We start from the raw sequence: 20,467 nt of genomic DNA, 5'->3' as shown, positions 1-20,467 counted from the left end.
TAGGGAACAATAACTGTGGCCTAGTCCTTCAAACACTTACTTATAGGACAGCCAGAGCAGAGTAATTTTTGAGCCAGAGGACAAAATGTTCTCCACATTTTGTTGAATTCCACATTGAAACTCCACAGGTTTCAATTTAAGTCAAACAAAACCCACATTAGCTCTCTAAAGGTCAAAAACATTTGGAAATTGTACTTTAATCCCGTGCAGCACACAGAGCAGAAAAGGAAGTCAGTCTGTGGAGGGCCATTAATTAAAAAATATTACCAATTGGTTATTCCTGACATCTAAAAGTGTACAAAACCCGACACAGACTGAAGCCAAAACACATTTTCTACACTGAACAAGTGGTGCCTTTAGCACAGAAACCTACACATTGAAGTGCAGTTGCATTAGCTGCAATGGGTTTACCTGTTAGCAAGTGTTTGCTCACATTTCACTGACTACTGAATCACACAAAACCCCACCACTCCTCTGTTCTATAGGGGGATCTTACACTAGACTCTGTTAAAGAATCTGGGTGCCCTCCAAATGACAGGATGTAATGAGGAAGCCTGGAAAACTTTGTTATACAGCAGAAGGTGTCATAGATTCTGAAGTAAGTAGCTGCTTACAACAACGTCGTCTTTCCTGTGAGACTTGTGTAAGGAAGAGTGAGCTTTTGCAACATGCTAGAGATGCGGATGAAGACACTAGGGAATTGGGGTATGGTGCAGAGGGACTATGTAGCAAGGGAACAAAAGCAAGAGGCAAATTAAGGGAAGTGTATAAATGTTTCAGTAAGACGGTCTGCCTGGAAAATCAAGATGGAAATTAGGTATGGAACGTGCTGGCTCAACATGACTCAAATGCAAAGCAGAGACAGAACTGCTTTGGAAAGAGGAGGTACAACTAGGAGGAAAATACAACCCCCTGCCCCAACTAGTCCAGTCTTTTCAAAGCAAAGTGAAGGAACTTGGTTTTTGGAGAGACTAATAAGGTTTTACTTGCCAGCAGGTTAAGGGTAATAACTGGAAAGTTGTGCATTTCAGCAGCTGGCACTGTTTGCTGATGCATTTGATAGGAGAGCTACACAGCTGTGACTTAAAGAGACAAAACAGGTACCATAAAGACCCTTGCTCTCCCTTTGCTCTCCCTCATTTATTTTTGGGCAAGCTCATGCTTGATAAAATAAAGATGTATAGCAGCAAAAGAAGTGAAATTACAAAATGCTAAGGGCTAAAACTTTAAGGCAGATGAAGAAATGAAAAAAAAAAAGGCCATTAAAAGCAAAAAATCCAGCTGGCAAGGGGAGCAGCAGAATTGACAAAAGACAAAAAAATCCAGCAAAGAGAGGAGTAGGATTATTCTACCTTTAGAAACTAGTATTCTTCTAGGTTTGCAAACTAGAAGCAAAAAAAACCCCACCCAAAACAGCAACCTCAGACAACTATCAATTCCACAATAAAGCAGACTTCCGTATGTTTATGAATATGGGACACAGATTTAGATACATTTGAAACTACATTTCAATAGGAAACGTGAAAGTAAACCACAGTGAAATAACACACGGGTACACAAAAACGCAGCAAACATTTTACAAGGAAAATGTAAAGTGCAAAATCAAGACAGAACTATTCCAAGTTAAGAGATAATCTTGTGTTAGCCTGTTTTCTACAGAATATATCTAGCTCTGTGCGCTGAGAAGATATTGATCTAAACGGCAACCAATCAGATAATTTTAATATTTAGGCTAGTGATAGGCAAATATAGCAGATGAAGTCAAAGTAGGACAGAAATCCCAGAAAAGATAAAACGAAATCCTGGTCTGTAACAGGAGCAAAGAAACCAAGACAACAGTTGGGAGAGCAAGTGGAGCAATGCTGAAGATCTGTACAGCAAATAGAACAGGTTTAAATTCTCAATGGACATGATTAACTCGATAGAGTGCAAAGGTAGGGCAAAGGTGGAATTGCTTCAAAAAGAGAGCAGACGCTGAAGTGAAATACTATACCAAGAAATTTCTGCTCATTAGAAAAAGATATTTGGATAAATGAGGAAGAAAAGGAAGCACCAAAGAACGCCAGTGTAATGGGAAGATGGGGGGCAAGCAAGTCCCAGAGCTGTTTGCAAACCTGGCAATGAAGAGTAAAATAAATAAATAAACGCACAGTCAGCTCTGTGGGGAGCACCACGTGAAGACTGTGAGGGTGCTGCCAGCACAGCCTGTGTCCCATCCCAGCCAGTGCCTGGCTGCCCTGGTGCTAGGAAGGTGCTGCTTACCCTACCTCCCTCCTTCCCCCCCGAGCTGGTGTCTTCCCACCTGCTAAAACAAAGCACCAAGGGCTACTGACATTAGAAACAGGCACAGGCTGGAGAAAAGCCTGATGAGCAGGAAGGGAATGTGGCTGTTACCATGCTGTGTCCACAGGGACCGTGGTGAGGGACTGAAGGAAGCTTAGGGAAGAAGTGGAAAAGCAGACTTAGGAACTGGCAGCTTTCACCTTCAGTTTGTTTGACTTTTTGGGTACTTGTGGGGTTCTCCATGTGTGTTTCAGGCTGAGTGCTGTTTTCATCAGCAACTCTAGCATAAATTCAGCTCCTGGACCTTTCTGTCTCTTCTGTGATGGAAACAACAGTTTTGGTGTCTAGAGGTTGAGCTGGGCTCTCTGCTTTCTCTATGGGCTGACTTGGGGCCAGCTCTGTAGTCTCCCACATGAAAATTCTATCTTCCTTTACCAAAACAGAATTATCAAACGTCTACTACGTATGATGCTGCAGACAACTCTGCATTCTCCTTTACTAAAATAATTTAAACTCTTCTCCAACAAAAGTAATTTTTCACTGCAATCCCTTTAAAAAACTATTTTTTATACTTGTAGCTGGAACATTTCATTGCCTTTTCAAAAGTTTGAATTACTACATTTCCTGACTTACTAGAACACATTTTTTGGTATCAATTATATTTTTCTTGGTGTTTTCAGACAGTGTGTTCTGCTGTTCCTCACTTTAATCCCACTCTGAAGTTCTCACCCATTTGCTTTAAGGGTGGCACATGAGTATACCCCTCGCTGGCTTACGAAGATTTATTGCTGCTTGCTCAGGTTTGGAAGTCAGAGCTCTGCCTGAGCTATTGAGAGCCCTGGCTGCTGAGCAGGATCCCATGGTGTGTTAGGTACTGCAGCAGGAGCACAGAAAGAGGAAACCTTGCAGCTATATGCAGGAACTTAGTGAACTGTAGTCATAGGCACAGGCTGAATTTGAGATGCATTTGTTTATAGACTTTCAGAAAGCAAGCAAACTGTAACGTTGATCTTTTTTAAGTTTTTTTTGCCCACACTGTGACAATGTTTTTCAAGGCTGGAAGGGAGCAAGTACCCTTCTTGGACTTGGTGTGCCTCTAAGACTAGCTCAGTTAGGCCTTTCCTTGCAGCTCTGGTGTCTAGAGCTGCACTGCAACTCCTCTGGCTCCAGGCTACACCTGGGACACAAGGCCAGGAAGCAAGACAGCAGGCTGCAGGGCAGCTGAGTGCTGCCTGTAACAGCATGTGTCCTGGTGTACAATACCCTTCCTGCCTGGGGCAGCGTGACAGCGAATGACACCGCTCATGGGAGCCCAGCATATAAGATGCTTGCTCCCCACTAGGAGGGCAGATGTGTGCAGCCTTATTTGTCCATCTTCAGAGAAGCTGAGATGTGCTTTCTAGTCTTCTTACCATTGTCTAGTTCTATGGATTAAAAGGAAGATGGATTAAGAGCAATTGCATTAATGAGCAGGAAGGAAGCAAGAAGCTGGTGAGAAGTGGGGTAGAGGAAGAAATGATCAATCGTTTTGTATATGTATAGCATCTCAGGGTTTTTGTAGCCTTTTCAGGTGGTGTTAATTTTTCATATTTTTAATCATCAAAAAAGTTAAGCATCTACATGCTCCTTTTATAGCCTGTGCTGAAAGACAAGATGGGATGACTGTTTCTGCAGGACTACAACTGTGTAAAACAGAGAGCATGAATCACCTTGTAGAGGTGCCAGGTTCTTCCCACTGATGGCAGACAGGACATCTGTCCTGGACAGGGTTTAAATTGAAGGTGGCAGATCCTAAGCTAACTCTCTTAACACTTGTCCCAGAGTGTGGGGTGGAAGATACTAGAACAGATATGTTTTGCCCTGTTTGTCTGCAGTATTTCAAGCAGTATTTGTCTGTTTGTGAGAACAATCAAGGTATTACTAAAAATATTGCAGATTTTTTTCTTTTTTAACAAATAAAATGAAATATCAGTACTCGTTCAGTGAATGCAAATCCACCAGTCATCTTCCTGTTCCACACTTAACACTCAGCCTTCTAATAATCACATAGCTAAGCAGGTCCAAGTATTTATAAGGAGCCCTTACATTTGTGTGTTACAACTTGAGCTTGTAACTTTGTGGTTACAGTCTTGTTCAGCTGCAAACCCTTGAACTACTCGGCTGCCTATTTCAATAAGTTAGATATCTAAATGTTATCATGATTTATACTGAGACCAGGTTACTAACGTATAACCAGAAGTTGCATTAAGACCTCTGTGGAAACACAGCTGGCAGACACTGGTCAAGTACAGGATGAAACATTATGAAACCTGAAGTCTCAGCCAACTACCAAAATTCATAGCAGAGATTCACCTCTGAACAATACAGTGAAGGGCACGAAGAATGCAACTGAAGTACATGTTGTGCATTGGTACACTGTTATATGAAGAAATTGTGCTTTAAAGCCTTAGCGTGCAGAAAAATTGCTTGTAGCAAACAGTGACCAGAAGGTGGCATTAGACACATTAAGTTTTTGATACTCAAAGCTGCACCCGCCATACACACAGTTACTCTCCTGAATACCTAAGAAAACCTTTGTCTTCATTTTTCAACCTTTTATTGTTACAATAGCTAATGAAAAATATTCTGTGTACCCTCTGGGAAGGAGTGGAGATGCTATGTATTATCACAAAATAAGGCTGGCTGCATATTCTATAGTGATTGTATTAATTCTACATGAAACCCACTGCTAAGCATATATCAAGATTGCTATTATTTAGGGATCCTTTTCCCTGTTAACAAACGAGTTCTATGCCTTTCCTTTCCTCTCCATCAAATGGCAGCAGTCCCCAGACACCTGCCCCGTAAGTTTCTGGATGAGATGCTGGAAAACCCAAAAGGCACTGATAAAACAGATGAAGGCAATACCTCACTGCTCCGTCATTGCTTCTATATTACTTTCTCCCCAGAAATCCAAACAGTAACTCCTTCATGGCAATGCAGGCAACTTGTATTACTGAGCTGGCTCAAGATTTTTATTCCTAGCAAGATTAATTTGTAATTGTTTTAAGCCTAATTAAAATTAAGATCCTAAGATTTGCTACCATACTTGATCATTCGAAATGAGATTATAAATTGAAACAGTGTTGGGGATCATGGATAATGCAGTGCTGAATGGATGTGGCATTTTTATCAAGCGTAAAAATTTATTCTTTGTTCTTTAAATAATTGAGCACTGCAACTTCACAAAGTGCAGAATGTGAAACTAATCATCTGCTTCAGGAGTATGACAAGGAGCTAATGTAGGGCAAACAATGAAGGTTGATCACAGATTCTCTGTTTGCAACTGTAACAGCAGAAGAGCATACTCTTCTAAGTTGATAGGCATGATCCTCTTGTTGAAAACTACTATCCTGCTCCAGTGTGCTATCTCAGCAGTACACAGGAGTGCTCCTCACTCTGCCTCCTCAAAATTAACCAGATTAGTAAAATCTATTTTTTAAACTGTTGAAGGCAGGTGGGTTTGCCAGCGAGGGGCAAGGGAACACTTGCACGAGTCTCTGAGCTAGCAGGTCAAAAGAGGTGAAAACATGTGGTAAGAGAACACTGAAAAGGCTCTAGAAGTGGCAACTCCACTGTCTTCAGTGGCTGGAGCAATGAACACTGCAAAATTCTTCTGGAAAGGCTTGACAGTTTGATATGTGCAGAAGTGTGTTACAAGGACATGCACTGCTGAACAAGGGTAATTCAGACTCCAAATACCAACCATATTGATTAAATAAAGAACAACACTATTTATGGCTGGAGACTAGGAATTAAGAGTCCTGAGCCCTACTCTCATACTGCTGCTGACTGCCCATGTGACTATAAGCCAGGCACTTACAACTGAACTTTCTTAGTAAAACAGCATTAATAATATCCTTGCATCCCCACACCATGAAACCTCTGGATGGTGCACACTGTAAATGCAAGTATCATCATTACAATACTGTATTATTAAAGCAACAAGTTGGGCCAATGTTCCCTGGTGAAGGTTATTCACTATCAAAACATGAGCTTCTTTGCTGGTTCTACATACTTATTAATCAAACACATTTTATGGAGCATATTGGTTTCAGAGTAGACAGGTTGAGTACTGTTCAAGAAAGTTTTAAAGCAGAGAAATTGGAGGTGATTGCAAGAATTGTGATGGAATTGGGCAGCTGACTGAACTAACTCTCAACATGTTTGCAGTTTTTGTACAAAAAGGGCTACTAAAGTAACTGTGAGCAAAGAAAGTTCCTGTGCTGAGAGAAATCTACCAAGTCTGAGTGAAGAATGTGGGGATAGGGAAGTTCTACAGTCAATTTGTTAAGATCTCCTAGCTCTTAATTTGCCAGTTAAATAATTTACTAGAATCTTCAAAGTAACGTAAAGCTCACATGTGAACAGTACCTGTCCTGGACTTAGTGTAACAACATGGGCTGTTGTGTTTCTAAACTTGGGAAAGCGTTTCAGATCAGGATTGGTAATGTTGACTTTGCTGAATACACTGGATTCCTCATAAGGGATCCTGGTGGGATAGAGGAAACTGGTGTCACCAGGTGGGAAGAGGTGCCATCTCTTCCTGAAAATAGAGAGAAGATAAAAATGTATTCAGTGCATGTCAGTTACAGCAAAGAACTAAAGGCAGTAGCAAGGTTTTCAATAAAACATAAATCTGCCTCGCTGTGTGAATCTCCTACGCAGTGAGAACACAGGCAGTGCTTACAGGCTGTCTTCTAAAAGTGTTTCTACAATATTCCACTTTTTAATTTTTTAACTGAAAAGATTTACAGCTTCTCACCAATTATTTTTAAAAGGCAGATAAAATAAAATGTAAAAAAAAGCTCTCCCATCTGGTTCTTCCTTCCTCCCTTTTACAGAGCCACACACAGCATTTACAGATGCTCAGAGCATTAAAAATTACTCTATAAACCAGAGGAAGCGGTTTTGTTAGAGACAACTTACTTTCACTCACTGAATTAATAGCTGCTGCACCCATGAGGGTGGCAACTGTAAAGGGGTATGGACATGATCTTCTGTTTCCTATTCATCACCTGCAGTACTTATTTGGCTGTCAGTCACAAACCCCTCATTCTTAGTAAAACTCACCTTGATGCCCCTATGCCAAAGGTGGCATAAATAAAAAAGACATCCATAGACATAAGCATTCTGAAACACCTGTATTTTTTTGTGTTATCAGTAACACAGGATGAAAATGTGGCTTGTGTGGGCCACTGGGTGTTAGAATTTACGAGCATGACTAAATGCCCGGATGAAGCAAGACAGGGTCATCCTGCTCATAAGGGCACTCGTGTTCCAGGTTGCTCTCTGTGTGCCCAAAGAAGTGGGTGAACACACTGCAGTGCAGGACCAAGCAGACCTGAGACATGGACCTTGTTCTCAGGAGCACATGTCTCTAATTCATTTACATAGGCCAGATCAAAGACAGAAAAAAGAATATGCCAGAAGTGGTGGTGCCAGTTTTATGGGTACTATAAATGAAATATCTTAGCAGGTACATACGTTATTTAGAAATAGGAGCTTTATATGGCAGTACTTTAGGTGATGGAAATAACCAGAAAGGAATACACAGAGAGAATTTATTACATTTAAGAGGTGCCAGACAATCAGTACAACAGTGACCCATGCACTAATCAATGGAAAAGTAAAGGCAGCACTTCAGAGCACAGTTGGACAATTTGTGCTGCATTCCTATTTGTTTTAGACTCTAGCAAGATCTTTTCTTTTTGTCCCTTTCCTTGGTACTCACTTCTTGCTTTTTGCCTACTGCTTCTTGTTATCAGTTTTAAGTCACGTATCTGAAAATGGGAGAAAAGCAACCAAATGGTACAAAACCAGAAGAGATAAAGAAGAGCAGGAGAGGCAGAACTGCAGAGACTGCCACAGATGGAAGTGCCATAGGCCACTGACATTTCCTGGTACTTACCAAAGCTACTGCTGGGTGCAAGCACAAAAAAAAATTATCCTGAAACTCAAGCCTTACTGCAACTTTGTTTTGCCAGCCAGACTAGACCCTCTGAAAGGGCAGAGAGTAACTACGTTAGGAGGCTCATGGGTTAATCCTGCAGGCTCTTGACAAAGCAATATCATGAAGCAAAAAATTAAGAAGCCCGAGGGATGCAAGGAGGAAATTCAAGATAGCAACAAAGGGCTAAGGAGTCGTCCCTGGCTTTCCTGGAAAGGCAAATCTATTTAAGTTTAGCATAAGCTTATATTCTGTTACAAAGCCTGTCTTGTTTGTGAGTCTCAAAAGGGAATCATTCTGCTCTGAAGCAGCACAGGATTTGCAAGCTTGTGGAAGTTTGCAATCTATTTATAGGCTTTGCTCTGAAGAGGAAAACAACTTTGTCTTTTCAGGCCATGCAAAGGCTTTAGGCTGCTTCTTTCCCTGAGAGGAACAAGTATTTTGCTCTACCAGAGGGGGAGGAAATGTCTTGAGAAGGCAGGCAGAATTGCTATGTGATGCTGGAACTCTGGCTCGAGTTCAACACCTGAAGGTAAAGATCAAAGTGGCAGGGAAGGCATCCAGTCTGCTAAATTACTGTACTTACTTAGTACACCCAGTATTTAGGTGGATCCTTAGATGATATTTAGGCATGTAAGTCTCATGGTTTTCAATGAGATTTCTGGCTCCTAAATACACCTAAGTGTCTGGACTTTAATGCATAATGCTTACTGATGTGATCTGAAGTCTACAGACTGGCTGCAGCAAAACACAGTGCTGAAAGTGGCCTCCAGAGTGTCTCTGCTGCACGTTCACTCAAGGATCTCAAGGCTGTTTATAAACAAGAATGAAAATCTGCCTAGAAGAGAGAAACTAAAGAGTTTAGTGAGAGCTAAATGGAGTTACCCTTCTTACAAATAAGATGATGACAAATTTATTTGCCTCAGGCCTTAAAGCCTGTCAACCTGTGGTTGCTGCCCAGCATAGAACCCAGAACCTGTGACTTCCAATTCTGCACCATAATCACAAGACCACCATGATTTTACTGCTCTATAAAATGTCCAAGTAATTAATCAGATTAAAATCTCACTTGTTCCAGTCTATACTATCAAACCTAAAAAATGCATGCAAATTGTTTTGTTACTCTAGCAATAATAGATAACAAAAAAACCCTGAGGCCAATATACAGGGAAAGGAGGAAAAAAGAATGGGAGAGGGGTGAAGTCAGCATGCAAACAGGCAGAAAGATACAGCAACAAAGCCACAAAGCTCCAAAATCAGTTTGGAGCCTCAAACGTCCCTTTTAACTTTGCTCACAGCTCGCTGCTCCCATCCTGATGTTCCCCTTTTAAATTAATTCTAGCAGGCTATTAGAGGCTCTTACAGAGATAATTTCGTAGAAGTCTCAAGTAGTTTGTTTCCATTTTGTTTCTGGGCTTCTTATTTTTAATTCTTTATCTCCTAATTCCAAATTCCCAAATTCGTAACTATTAGGAAGACTAAAATGTTTATTTTTGGACCACGCAGCACACAGATCAGAAAAGATATTCCTCAAACAAAAGAAAATATTACCTTTATGACCCAAACTCCAACCTCCTGAAGTTTTGCCATTTTCTATAGAACAGTTCTGATGCTCTTCAATTGAGAGCTCAGAAAACTAAAATATCAGAAGCTAGAATTAATATGTGAGTCCAAAACTAACTTCAAAGCACAGTACAACTTCCTCCTGTGTCTGCTGTAGGCATACAGACTTGTTACCTTCCTTGTACTTGCAACACTAAGTTGCAGCCATAGGAGTCCAAATGGCAAGGGGTGTTTGCTCCTTCAGAACCAATCCACAGTGTGCTCTCTTTCCCGCTTCTTCCAGGAAAACCAAAGTCTGACCACCTTATATCCTACAGCAATGAAAAGATTATTTATGTAAGTTGTTGAACTGATTCACATCTCACCCTCAGTTCTCCAAGTCTGTTGTTTTCTCCCTCTGCTGCTTAGTTGCTCTTTATCCATAGCAGCTTTTGCTTCTTGGTGGGGTTCCTGCATGTATGGCCTGTACCCCTTCCTCCAAAATTCTCATCTCTAGTAGCATTTTTTCTGCTGATACTCTTCTTTTTTATGTGACTACATAGCCTCCTAGAGCTCTCTCTCCAGTTCTCATCCCAGTCTTTCATATCACTCAAGTTAACCTGTTTGCTCTTCAGAAGGACTGTGCAATTGCTTGTGGTACCTATGGCTTCTTTGCAAACAGTCTTTAATTTCCTTTTTCCACTCTTAACCATCTACCCAAGCTCAGGATTGCTTTTAGAAAAATTCTCATATATAGCATTTAAAAAAAAATTGAAATGAAGGAAGGAAAAAACCCATATTCCCTTTTCAAACCAATTTCATAACCCATCTGGCATATCTGCTCTATCTTTCCACCTGTCTCAACTTTCTCCATGTACTCCAGAAATGCAAGACTTTACCCCATCTCTGACCCAGTGGTATGCTGCTTTTTAAAAGTTTCTTATTATTTAATGGACAAATTAAATAATTATTATTTAATGGACAAATTCTCCTCCTGCCTCTGCAGTTGCAAAGGCAGTGAACTTAAAACAACTTGATTACACAGTAAGAAAGGGCAGAAGAGGTATGCATGTGTTATGAACATGATCCTGGAGCTTTCCAGTCCATTGACTGTCCCACAAGCAGTCCCTTGGGGTTGACAGCTGAAACAAGGCAGAGAGGTGTGTTTTTCAGATAGTTCAGGGGTTTGCAGCATGGCTCTGTATAGCTTGGATAGAGCTTTCCCATGTTTCTATAGCTCACCCTGCCAGCTGCAGGGCCTGAACATTTGCTTAGTGGAAAGCACTTGAAGTATACTGGTGTCTTGGCTGGAGCCACAGAATGAACCCTAGGAAACCAAGATTCACTTCCTGGCTTTCTCATGGCCTCAGGCAAATCACTTTATTTCTGAGCTTTATTTTTCCCATCTTGAAAAAGAAGGTAACAATATTTGTTCCATTTCAGTAAAGCACATTGGGGTCATACACATCACCTAACTTTAGGAACCTAATTTAAGCTTGGCTCCTGCTCTTGTCAAAGCACTCTCATTCATGCCTTGGAAAAACCTGCCTCTCTCTGCTACCTGTAAAGAGAAAATAGTAGTCTAGCCTCCCAATTTAAGTATATAAGCTAACTGCTTCCAGATAGGTGGATGGCTATCCTTTCATAAGATTTATGGATGAGGAAAACTACAGCTAGACATTATTATAAGGATGACTTTACCATGACTCTGCATCAGGAAACCCTCTAAATGAGCAGTAGTCTTCCCAAAAATCAGGTATTGCTAGAGATTTTGAATTTCAAAGTTATTGATTTTAAAGGCATAATTTGAAAAAAAATGCAGAAGTGTAATACAAACATTTGTCAAAGGCAGCAAAAAATCAAAAAGTTGCTCCTACAGATTTCAGCAGCTATAAAATATAAAATCCAATATGACTATTTCAGTGATAAAGTTAAGCATAACACTATCTCTGCCCTTGAAACTCACACCTAAATAGTTTTGTATTTTGTTACAATTTAAGTGGAAAGAAAGCACACATAATCAATATTAGATTTAAAAGAACTTTACAAAAATGCCGCAGCTGTAGTAAATAGTTGAAGTGATTATAGGTAAAATAGTTTTTAACCAATGAACTGAAAAGGAACTGGTAGGATTACTGAAATCTTGTCACAGTGCACTCCTTTCCTGCAATAAAAAGCCACAGTAAGAAGAAATGCACTAAAAGGTGTTCCAACCATAACAGATGGAACATTACATGTGAATTATATTTATTTCATTTGCTGCTTATAATGAAGTTAATCTGTACCCGTATGTCACTTTAAAAGGTCTCATTTCTATTTAAACTTCATGCATGTATCTTGCTTCTGATTTATATCTCAAATTCTGTAATGAAATATCAACTGAACAAAAAATGTAAGATGCTACATACTGCTCATAGATTAGAATAATGGAATCATTACCTTAGCCCACACAACTGTAAATGATAAACAGTGCAATCTAAATTTCAAACAACTTCTAAATGGCCCTATTAATCACTCTAAATAACAGTGCAGTTGGCCTTCTTTTCCCCTTCAAATCACCTTACGTAAATCTAAATAAAATATAAAAAGAAAAAAGGGTTATCATCAAAATCAAACAAGAATGGAAGAGAATTTCTACAAAGAATTCTTTTGGCTGATATAAATTGTGCAGCAGTGTTTCAAAAGCCGTATCAGTCGGGAACTGACGGATGCATTTCACTCCCATGCCTGTGAAACTGGCAGATGACACACACCATATTTGCTTGCATAACACCATTGATTTTTTCCTTCCCTGATTCTGCTTAAGAAAAAATTCCATGGCATAACCATTACATGTGCCTATTCCAAAATTGGAGTACAATCTGTTGCTTGTTATAGGTCAGGTGATAAGGTTGTGGTGTGACACTTGCACAGAAATGCAATTCCTGGAGCCTTAATTTTGTTCTTGAATGGGGGCAAAGGGAAGAAGGAGGTAGGAAAATGGTTGTTTCCTTCAAGTATGTTTTTATTGACCAAATGAAGCAGCAGGCTATTCAGGTTTTCTGAGCTGCTGTTATCTCATTCCATGAAACACAGGAAAATGCTGTCTGTTGAGGCAGAAAGAAAGAAGACCACAGCAGGACCACAGCTAGAGGAAGTTACACAAAGATCTGGGGAAGCCTGAAACATCCCTGATGCTCCCAACTTAGTTAAAACAACACAACCCAGTACCAGTTGTGCAGCCCAAGTCTACTTGATTCTGGTTGTGTCTCAGTATGCTTGGGAAGGGAGGGGAGAAAGAAAGGTAAGATGGTCTCTGTGCCCAAATCTTACCGTCCAACCTACAGAACAAGGGGAAAGGAGACAATCTGAAAAAAGACAAAGCACTTAAAAATACTAATTTTACTGGTATAAAAGAATAGAATACATATAAGGAGCATGGCAAATGCTTTCTAAGGAAGTAATTAATTTGAGGGGGCTTATCAGTTCATACTGTTATCCCAGTGACAGTGTTTGCAGGGAATTATGATTCCATCTTCACATTGAAAGCATAGAAATGAATAAGGCTTCATTTACTGTTCTTTCTTTATATCTTTTGAAAGACTACCCCTTTTGTATAGCAATCCTTAATTTTGTCGTCTTAGAATTTGCAAGGAGAAGTAGTAGAAATGTAGATGAATCAATACATTGAAATATCAGATAGACATGGAGAAAGTAAAAGAAAATACCACAGGTTTCTTAAGTTCCTAATACTTACATTTGGAAATTACCATATAGTATGTACTTGCATGGACAGGTTACTTCACGTATTTTACTGCCTCCACAGGCAATCGAGATACAGTAATCCCACAGATGCAGAATCTCTCCTCCTTGCAAACAGTTAATCTAACTATATTAAGGGAAGGAACTGTGCTACTTGAGAAAATGAGCCACAAGGCAAAACATGGACCAAACCCATGTTACAGCCTCGTTGCTACAAGTGAATCCATGCCACCAAATCCCCTCTCCTAAGCAGAGCTGTTAATTTGGGTATCTTTTGGGTGCAAGGTGGATCTGGGCAGCAAGCAAGTTTGCAACATGCCAAGCCTGCCAAATGCCTGTCATCTTCACACCCTATTCCCACCTTACTCCTACCTTCTGCAGAGGTGAAGGTAAAGTGTTCAGCTGCAGAGGTCACACATGACTGCTCCCCATGTCTGCCCAGTGACAAAATGATGCTGAGCTAAACGGGAAAGGCAATGCCTCCAATCTGGTAGTTGTTTTTGTCACTTGTGGTGGGTTTTTTAAGCATACAAGGAGACACAGATTCTTAGATGGCTGCCACTTGGTACTAGTTCTCCATTAACCTGAGAGCCAATAGTCTTTATTTCAGATTTTTAAAATGAATGGCCAAAGTGGCAGAGAGGGGATAGCAGTAGAGGTTTCAGAAACTACACTAGATCATTTGCAATGATTAAATTAGGAAGAGATAATATTAATGTTTTACCTGGAAAATTTCTGGCTTGTCTTCAAATATCCTGGCAATGTATTTGTAGTCAGCATAAGCCCAGTATTTGGAGTATTCATAACAACTGAATGGTCCAGAGAGACAAGAAGGCTGTCCACAACTCCAAGCCAAAAACTCTTCAAGTGTAGCCCTCACGTAGCTACACCTGGTTTCAAACTGGGGAACTAAAGCAAAAAAAAAGAAAAGCCAAATATTACACAAGCATGCCCCGGATCAGTAAAAATAATACGTAGTTTCTCTCTCAGCTCTGGATAATGCAATGTGAGATACTAAGCGGGAGTAGGTGGCTTGAGTCTGGTCAGTAACATGGTTTTCATCACCTAACTCATAGTTTAGTCTGACACTACTGTCTTTTTCATTAAGGTTTAAGCGAATGGCTGTTACCTTGAACTTGCTGTAAGGTAAAGGCACACCAATAGTTACTGTTGTTCATGTGCAAGGCACCCTTCAGCACAGCAACTCAATAATATGTCCAAGTTCCCTCAACAACTGAGAGCCTGTCCTTTGCTTCATCTACCTTCTTAAGTGTGAGCTGCAAATGTGCACACAAGTATTTGTGTACCCTTTACTTTGTCTCCATGAATTTACGTAGATGAGCATGTTCATCTTTTCCTTTCCCTAAAGCCATAACGAAATCAGCACAGTAACATGTAGGCAGCAAATTATGGAGCCACATATGTGCCAGTGATCTATCTAAAATGCTGTGTGTCCTTATTTTTCATCTGGGACTAACAAAAGCATATTGTGGTGTTCCCTGGCAGACACAAAAAGTATCTACCAGCAGTGTTTTGTTCCCATCATGCTTTGGTCAGGCTTACTGATACAGCTTTCAGCTCAAGGTCAGGTCACTTGGAAGGTCTGCAAAATAACCCACATCACCCACATCACTGCATACTTTAATTGTGGATTATCAGAGATCTTCATTTCCCACAGCTGCTAATTGTGCCAGCTTCAAAGAGACTTATCCAGTGTCAAAAAAATACTACTTTACTGCAACTGCTACTGGGAAACAATTACTGCAGCCTGCATGAATTGACAATGACCGCAATTTAACCTTCTGCAACTTGCATAGAGCTGCTCAGAAATGGGATCCTCTCACTGTTGTGCAGCAGCAGCTCTTCATTCTTTACTTCTCTCATTTTGTTATTGCAGCAATTCACATAGAGTCTCATACATCTGTTCTTATTCCCTTTGGGTGGAAGAACAGCATTTACAAACCTTTATCACTATCATTTTGCCCTTTTCCATTGTAGTAGCCTAGGTAGTGGGTTTCCTTCACCTCACTATCAAATTCATTAAGTAAAATGTAAGATAAACCTCACTATTCAGCAACCCGTAACCTGGGTCAGTGTAGTGGAAAGGGCTCCCTACCTAAGAACCAAATACAAGATACATAAATCACCTGCCATAACCGAAACCCCTTATATCTGACTCCCTGCCTGTATTGCAGTTCAATGCCCTCTCCTGATAGCCAGTCATTAATGCAATGCACATCATTTTACTAAAAGCTGGTCTGATGGAAAAAGGAGATAGAAGATACAAGCACTATCTGTATTATTTTGATGAGAACACAGAGTGCTTAGGACACCACATTTTATCCAAGATAACTCAGGAGCAAATGTTTTAAAGGCAAGAAATATGCTCTTTCTATGTCACAGGGTATTTCACTCTGAGCTTTAAAAAAAGTAAAAATAATCCAACTATGAAAAGCAAGAGTATCTTCTAGGATGCAGTCTCCTCAGCACAGAATTCTTGGCTTAATTTATAACTTGTTCAGTGCCAAGGTGTGGATGCTTATAGAAAAATAAACAATAATAAAAAACATATTTGGACCATCTAGACAGATAGCTTAAATGGATTTGTAGACAGTAACTAGGGTGAAAATGTTAGCAATGGGCAGCTGAAAGCAAGAACATTACTAACCAGTTTACTAATACTTAATGACTGAAAGATGAAGGTGCTTCATTTATCATAAATTCATTTCATAAATGATAAATTGTAGATTAATCTATGTAAGTCTAAAGTTACCAGTGATGTCTGATGACGTGGTATCTGAAGACACGGCAGTCCTACTCTCTCTCACTCAACGCCACAGATCAAACCAAAGAGAAGAATGGAGAGAGACAAGAAGCGCTCTTTGGAGGAAGCAGCTCCCTCCTTAGTTAAGGTCTGGTCCTGGCAGATGCCAAATTCTGTTCTATTCAGATGATAATGTTTGCAATGTATACTAAGGGTATTGAAAAAAAGGATAACAGCCTTAGGAAATACTCTAAAGCTCCAGTAAGAATGCAAGTGAAATGTCTCCTCCCTTTAAGCTTGAAAGAAAACCAAATATCTATTCACAGCTGCTGGAGAATTAAAAATATTTAAATGAATAATCCAAGAAAGGAATAGCCATTTAATACTATAACAAAGCACAGACACACTAACAAACCAGAAAACTGGACATCCACATCCAAGTCCAACAAACACCTCAAATCTCAGCTTTATGCAACTGTCAGTGTATGATATTTGTACTGTATTTTCAGTCTCTTATTCAGCTACTGAGTCCATTGTCATGTTTATAGTCCCTCTCTATATCAAGCCTCAGAGGCTTGAATTCTTTTGCCATCCCTAGTGGTAAAACTTCTTGGGCAGACGTCCAAGTTGCATCCCATTTCTATCCAGCTGCATTTCTGACAGCATCGTCTCTATCTAGCATCTCTAAATTTCCTCCAGAGGTCTTGTGACTTACAACTGATCAACATCTCAACTTCTTGTTATCTCCAGCTTCCTCACAGTAAACTCACTGTTTACTTGTTTTACTACACAACCAGAAAACATGACCCAGTGGTGTGCGATTACAGCCCAGAAAGCCAACTGTATCCTCAGCCACATCAAAAGAAGTGAGACGAGCAGGTCAAAGGAGGTGATCCTGCCCCTCTGCTCTCATGCGACCTCACTTGGACTATTGTGTACAGTTCTGGTGTCCTCAAAATAAAAAGGACATGGAGCTGTTGGAGCAAGTCCAGAGGAGGGCCATGAGGATGATAAGAGGGCTGGAGCACCTCCCTTATGAAGACAGGCTGAGAAAGTTGGGGCTGTTCAGCCTGGAGAAGAGAAGACTGCATGGAGACCTCACAGCAGCCTTCCAGTATCTGAAGGGGGCCTATAAGGATGTTGTGGAGGGACTCTTCGTTAGGGACTGTAGTGGCAGGACAAGGGGCAATGGGTTTAAACTTAAACAGGGGAAGTTTAGATTAGGTGTAAGGAAGAAGTTCTTTACAGTGAGGGTGGTCAGGCACTGGAATGGGTTGCCCAAGGAAGTTGTGAATGCTCCAACCCTGGCGGTGTTCAAGGCCAGGTTGGACAGAGCCTTGAGCAACATAGTTTAGTGTGTGGTGTCCCTGCTCATGGCAGGAGGGTTGGAACTAGATGATCTTAAGGTCCTTTCCAACCCAAACTATTCTATGATTCTTTGAGAATCCCCACCCATGCTGCAGATGTGGCACTAAAGAAAGATAAGAAGTTCTGATAGTAAGAAGTCACAAATGATTTTGGAGCTTCCAGACGAACCTTGTGGCTTAAATAATCTCAGAAACTCTGAAGCCAAAATACACTTACAAGCAGAATGGTTTATTTCTTGTAGCTGTTTCCAACTCAGTGGCAGGACTGGTCCTGTCTAGTCTTAGGGCAATTGATCTAATGTAAACATGGGATAAGTATTCATAAAGATCAATATAATTTTAGTTGTATTCTCCTGTTGCTTTCTATAACCATACCACTGCTTCTGTTTCATCTGGGAAAGTTAGCAACAACAATGTTAAGAAATAGAGGCCCTCGTTAAAAAATGATGTTAACCATGCAAGAGTGAGATCAACCATCTTCCAAATGACAGTGGCACATAAAATGAATTACATTATTTCATACTCTGAGATGGCTTGGCTAATGGCTTGACTAATATACCCTTACAATGCAAATTTTTTATAGCATCACTGGTCTCATTCAGTTACAATATAACCCCTGAAGGCTCGACCCATCTTCTTGAAGACATTTCTAGTTCACATTAGCATATAATGGAGGTTCCTAGAGACAAACTGATTACTGCCTATGGACTGATGTCTTTAGAATAAAAAATTAAAATACAGGTAGATGCAACTTCAAGATACAAGTTCCAATTTAAATCCACTCTATATCACTAGTAACTAGAAGTTATTGTTAAGTGATGACTCTTATCTACTTAATTGGTAGTATCAATCCATCAATCTCATCAGAAGCTTTCCCAGTTGACATTAGCATTTGGCTCTCAAAAAGTGCCTACTAATTAATGGAGAGTAGGGCCAAAACTATCCTTTTTCCTGGGAAGCTTTGTGTATCACAACCAAGATATCAGGTATCAAGGAAAATGTCCCATGTATGCAATGTCTTCCCTAGTGGCAATGGGATGCCTTTTACATGTTGTACAAGAACTGGCTGATACCTCGTTAAACTGTAGAGATATTGCTGTGAAGATGTGTACCAATATTAATTCTACACCTCAGTTATCCCATCTGTAGAAAATGAATAAATAACATCTGTCTTCCCAGGAATGGCATAGGAATCATTAAACCATGATGGTAAAATGCTTTGAAATCCTGAACACCATGCATTTTCCCTCTAATACTTCTTTGCATTTCATCGCTTCTCTTGCAAAAATTGAACATGAAATAATATGGTCATGATGCTGTGAAGAAAGCAAATTTCACACAGTAATGTTAAGCAAGACGATGTGATGAAATCCTACCACTTCCATAAGAACTGGTAGACCCTCTTCTGCAGGCCCTACATTCCAAGAAAGAGGTAGTCCAACTAAATAAGGTTAGAAGAGTACAGAACAAATAGCTAGGTAGAGGTCTAAAAACATGACTTATATTGAACATTTCTGAAGATTAGGGGAAAAAAGAAAGGACTGAAGGGAGACAAGATACTTCAGGGAAAAGGGAGAAAGTGCACAGCAAAATGTATTTTGGTATGTGGTTCGAAGGGCAAAGGATGTACAGGGCATAAATAAAGCAATGCATAACCTCTAAAGTGGCTAGCAGATGGCCACCCTGGAGCACATTTCCTGTACCTTCCCTTGCTGTTATGAAACTCTGTCCACGAATAGACTATGACTAACATTGTGTGGCTGCAGACAGACATTAGTTGCAGTATTTAAAATCAAGTGCAAAAATAGTTTTTCTCTCATGTCATGTTCCTAGATGTCTGAGTGAACCTGGAGGGTTAGAGGTAAAATTACTGTACTGGCATCTAGTAATTTTCTTTAATGTTTTATACTTCTATAGCATCTTTCATCACAGGACCTCAAAGTATTGAAAACCATCACAGTCTTATAAAATATCTGGAGAAAGGTAAGAATTATCACCATTTTACAGATAAAACCCCCCAAGATAGACTAGTTAATTGGCTAATTCTTTAATGTACTCAGGATGTACTCTGTGGATATGTAACTCAGGTCATGTGAACAACTGAATCACGTTTAAGACCAGAACTGAGATCACAGAATCATAGAATGTTTAGGATTGGAAATGTTTGATTCTTGTATGTTAGTGTTAACCACCACATTTCTTACTAAAAATAGATACATAAGAAAGAGAAAAGAGTGTTCTGCTGTTGGTCAAATCCCATATCCTAAAATCAAAGCCTGCAGTGAAAAGCAATACCTTAGAGAGTGAACAATGATAATGGACAGTCAGAGGACTGCAGAAGCTGAAAAAGAGTTGTGACATGTAATGCCTATACATCTCAGTCTCACCTAAACCCACAGTCTTCAGGCCTAGCCTAAACTGGATTGTCTTTCCATCCAACACAGCAGAGAGGTATTTTGCATTCCAGCGCAGGGCTGGCCAGTCACCAACCATGTTGCAGAAGACTGCAGGTTGCTGTAGAGACATCACAATTTCCTTGGTTTTCTCAGGAGTAAATGGCTTCACATCTTCACCTATGTAAAGAAAAAAACAGCTTTAGAGTGATGATTTATGATACATGAAGTGTTGCCTACCATCAGCCTACCACATCCTACCACCATCCCACCACAGCACATGAAACACTAAGAACATGTTCTTTATGTTGTTTTGTTACATCTGTAGATTTTTTTAAAGTTAAATTTCTCCTGCAAACACTGAAAGGACATTCTTACACTAAAGCAG

General features: G+C 40.1%; 1 protein-coding gene across 1 annotated transcript in view; it reads right to left on the bottom strand.

Moving 5' to 3' along the window:
• The window catches only part of HSPBAP1 (HSPB (heat shock 27kDa) associated protein 1), a gene marked incomplete at its 5' end in the record, with an annotated part of 25,076 nt that extends 4,817 nt beyond the window's left edge, over positions 1-20,259 (bottom strand). The window contains 4 exons of the mRNA XM_010018694.1: positions 6,697-6,868; positions 10,010-10,146; positions 14,280-14,464; positions 20,074-20,259. Of these exons, the coding sequence (XP_010016996.1) occupies positions 6,697-6,868; positions 10,010-10,146; positions 14,280-14,464; positions 20,074-20,259 (680 nt within the window). The remainder of the gene's footprint in view (positions 1-6,696; positions 6,869-10,009; positions 10,147-14,279; positions 14,465-20,073) is intronic.
• Between the last annotated feature and the right edge of the window lie 208 nt (positions 20,260-20,467).

This window comes from Nestor notabilis, unplaced genomic scaffold (genome assembly GCF_000696875.1).
Source record: "Nestor notabilis isolate BGI_N333 unplaced genomic scaffold, ASM69687v1 scaffold130, whole genome shotgun sequence".
NCBI lineage: Eukaryota > Metazoa > Chordata > Aves > Psittaciformes > Psittacidae > Nestor > Nestor notabilis.
The sequence above is the reverse complement of the archived record's forward strand: the minus strand, read 5'-3'. Positions and strand labels throughout refer to the sequence as shown.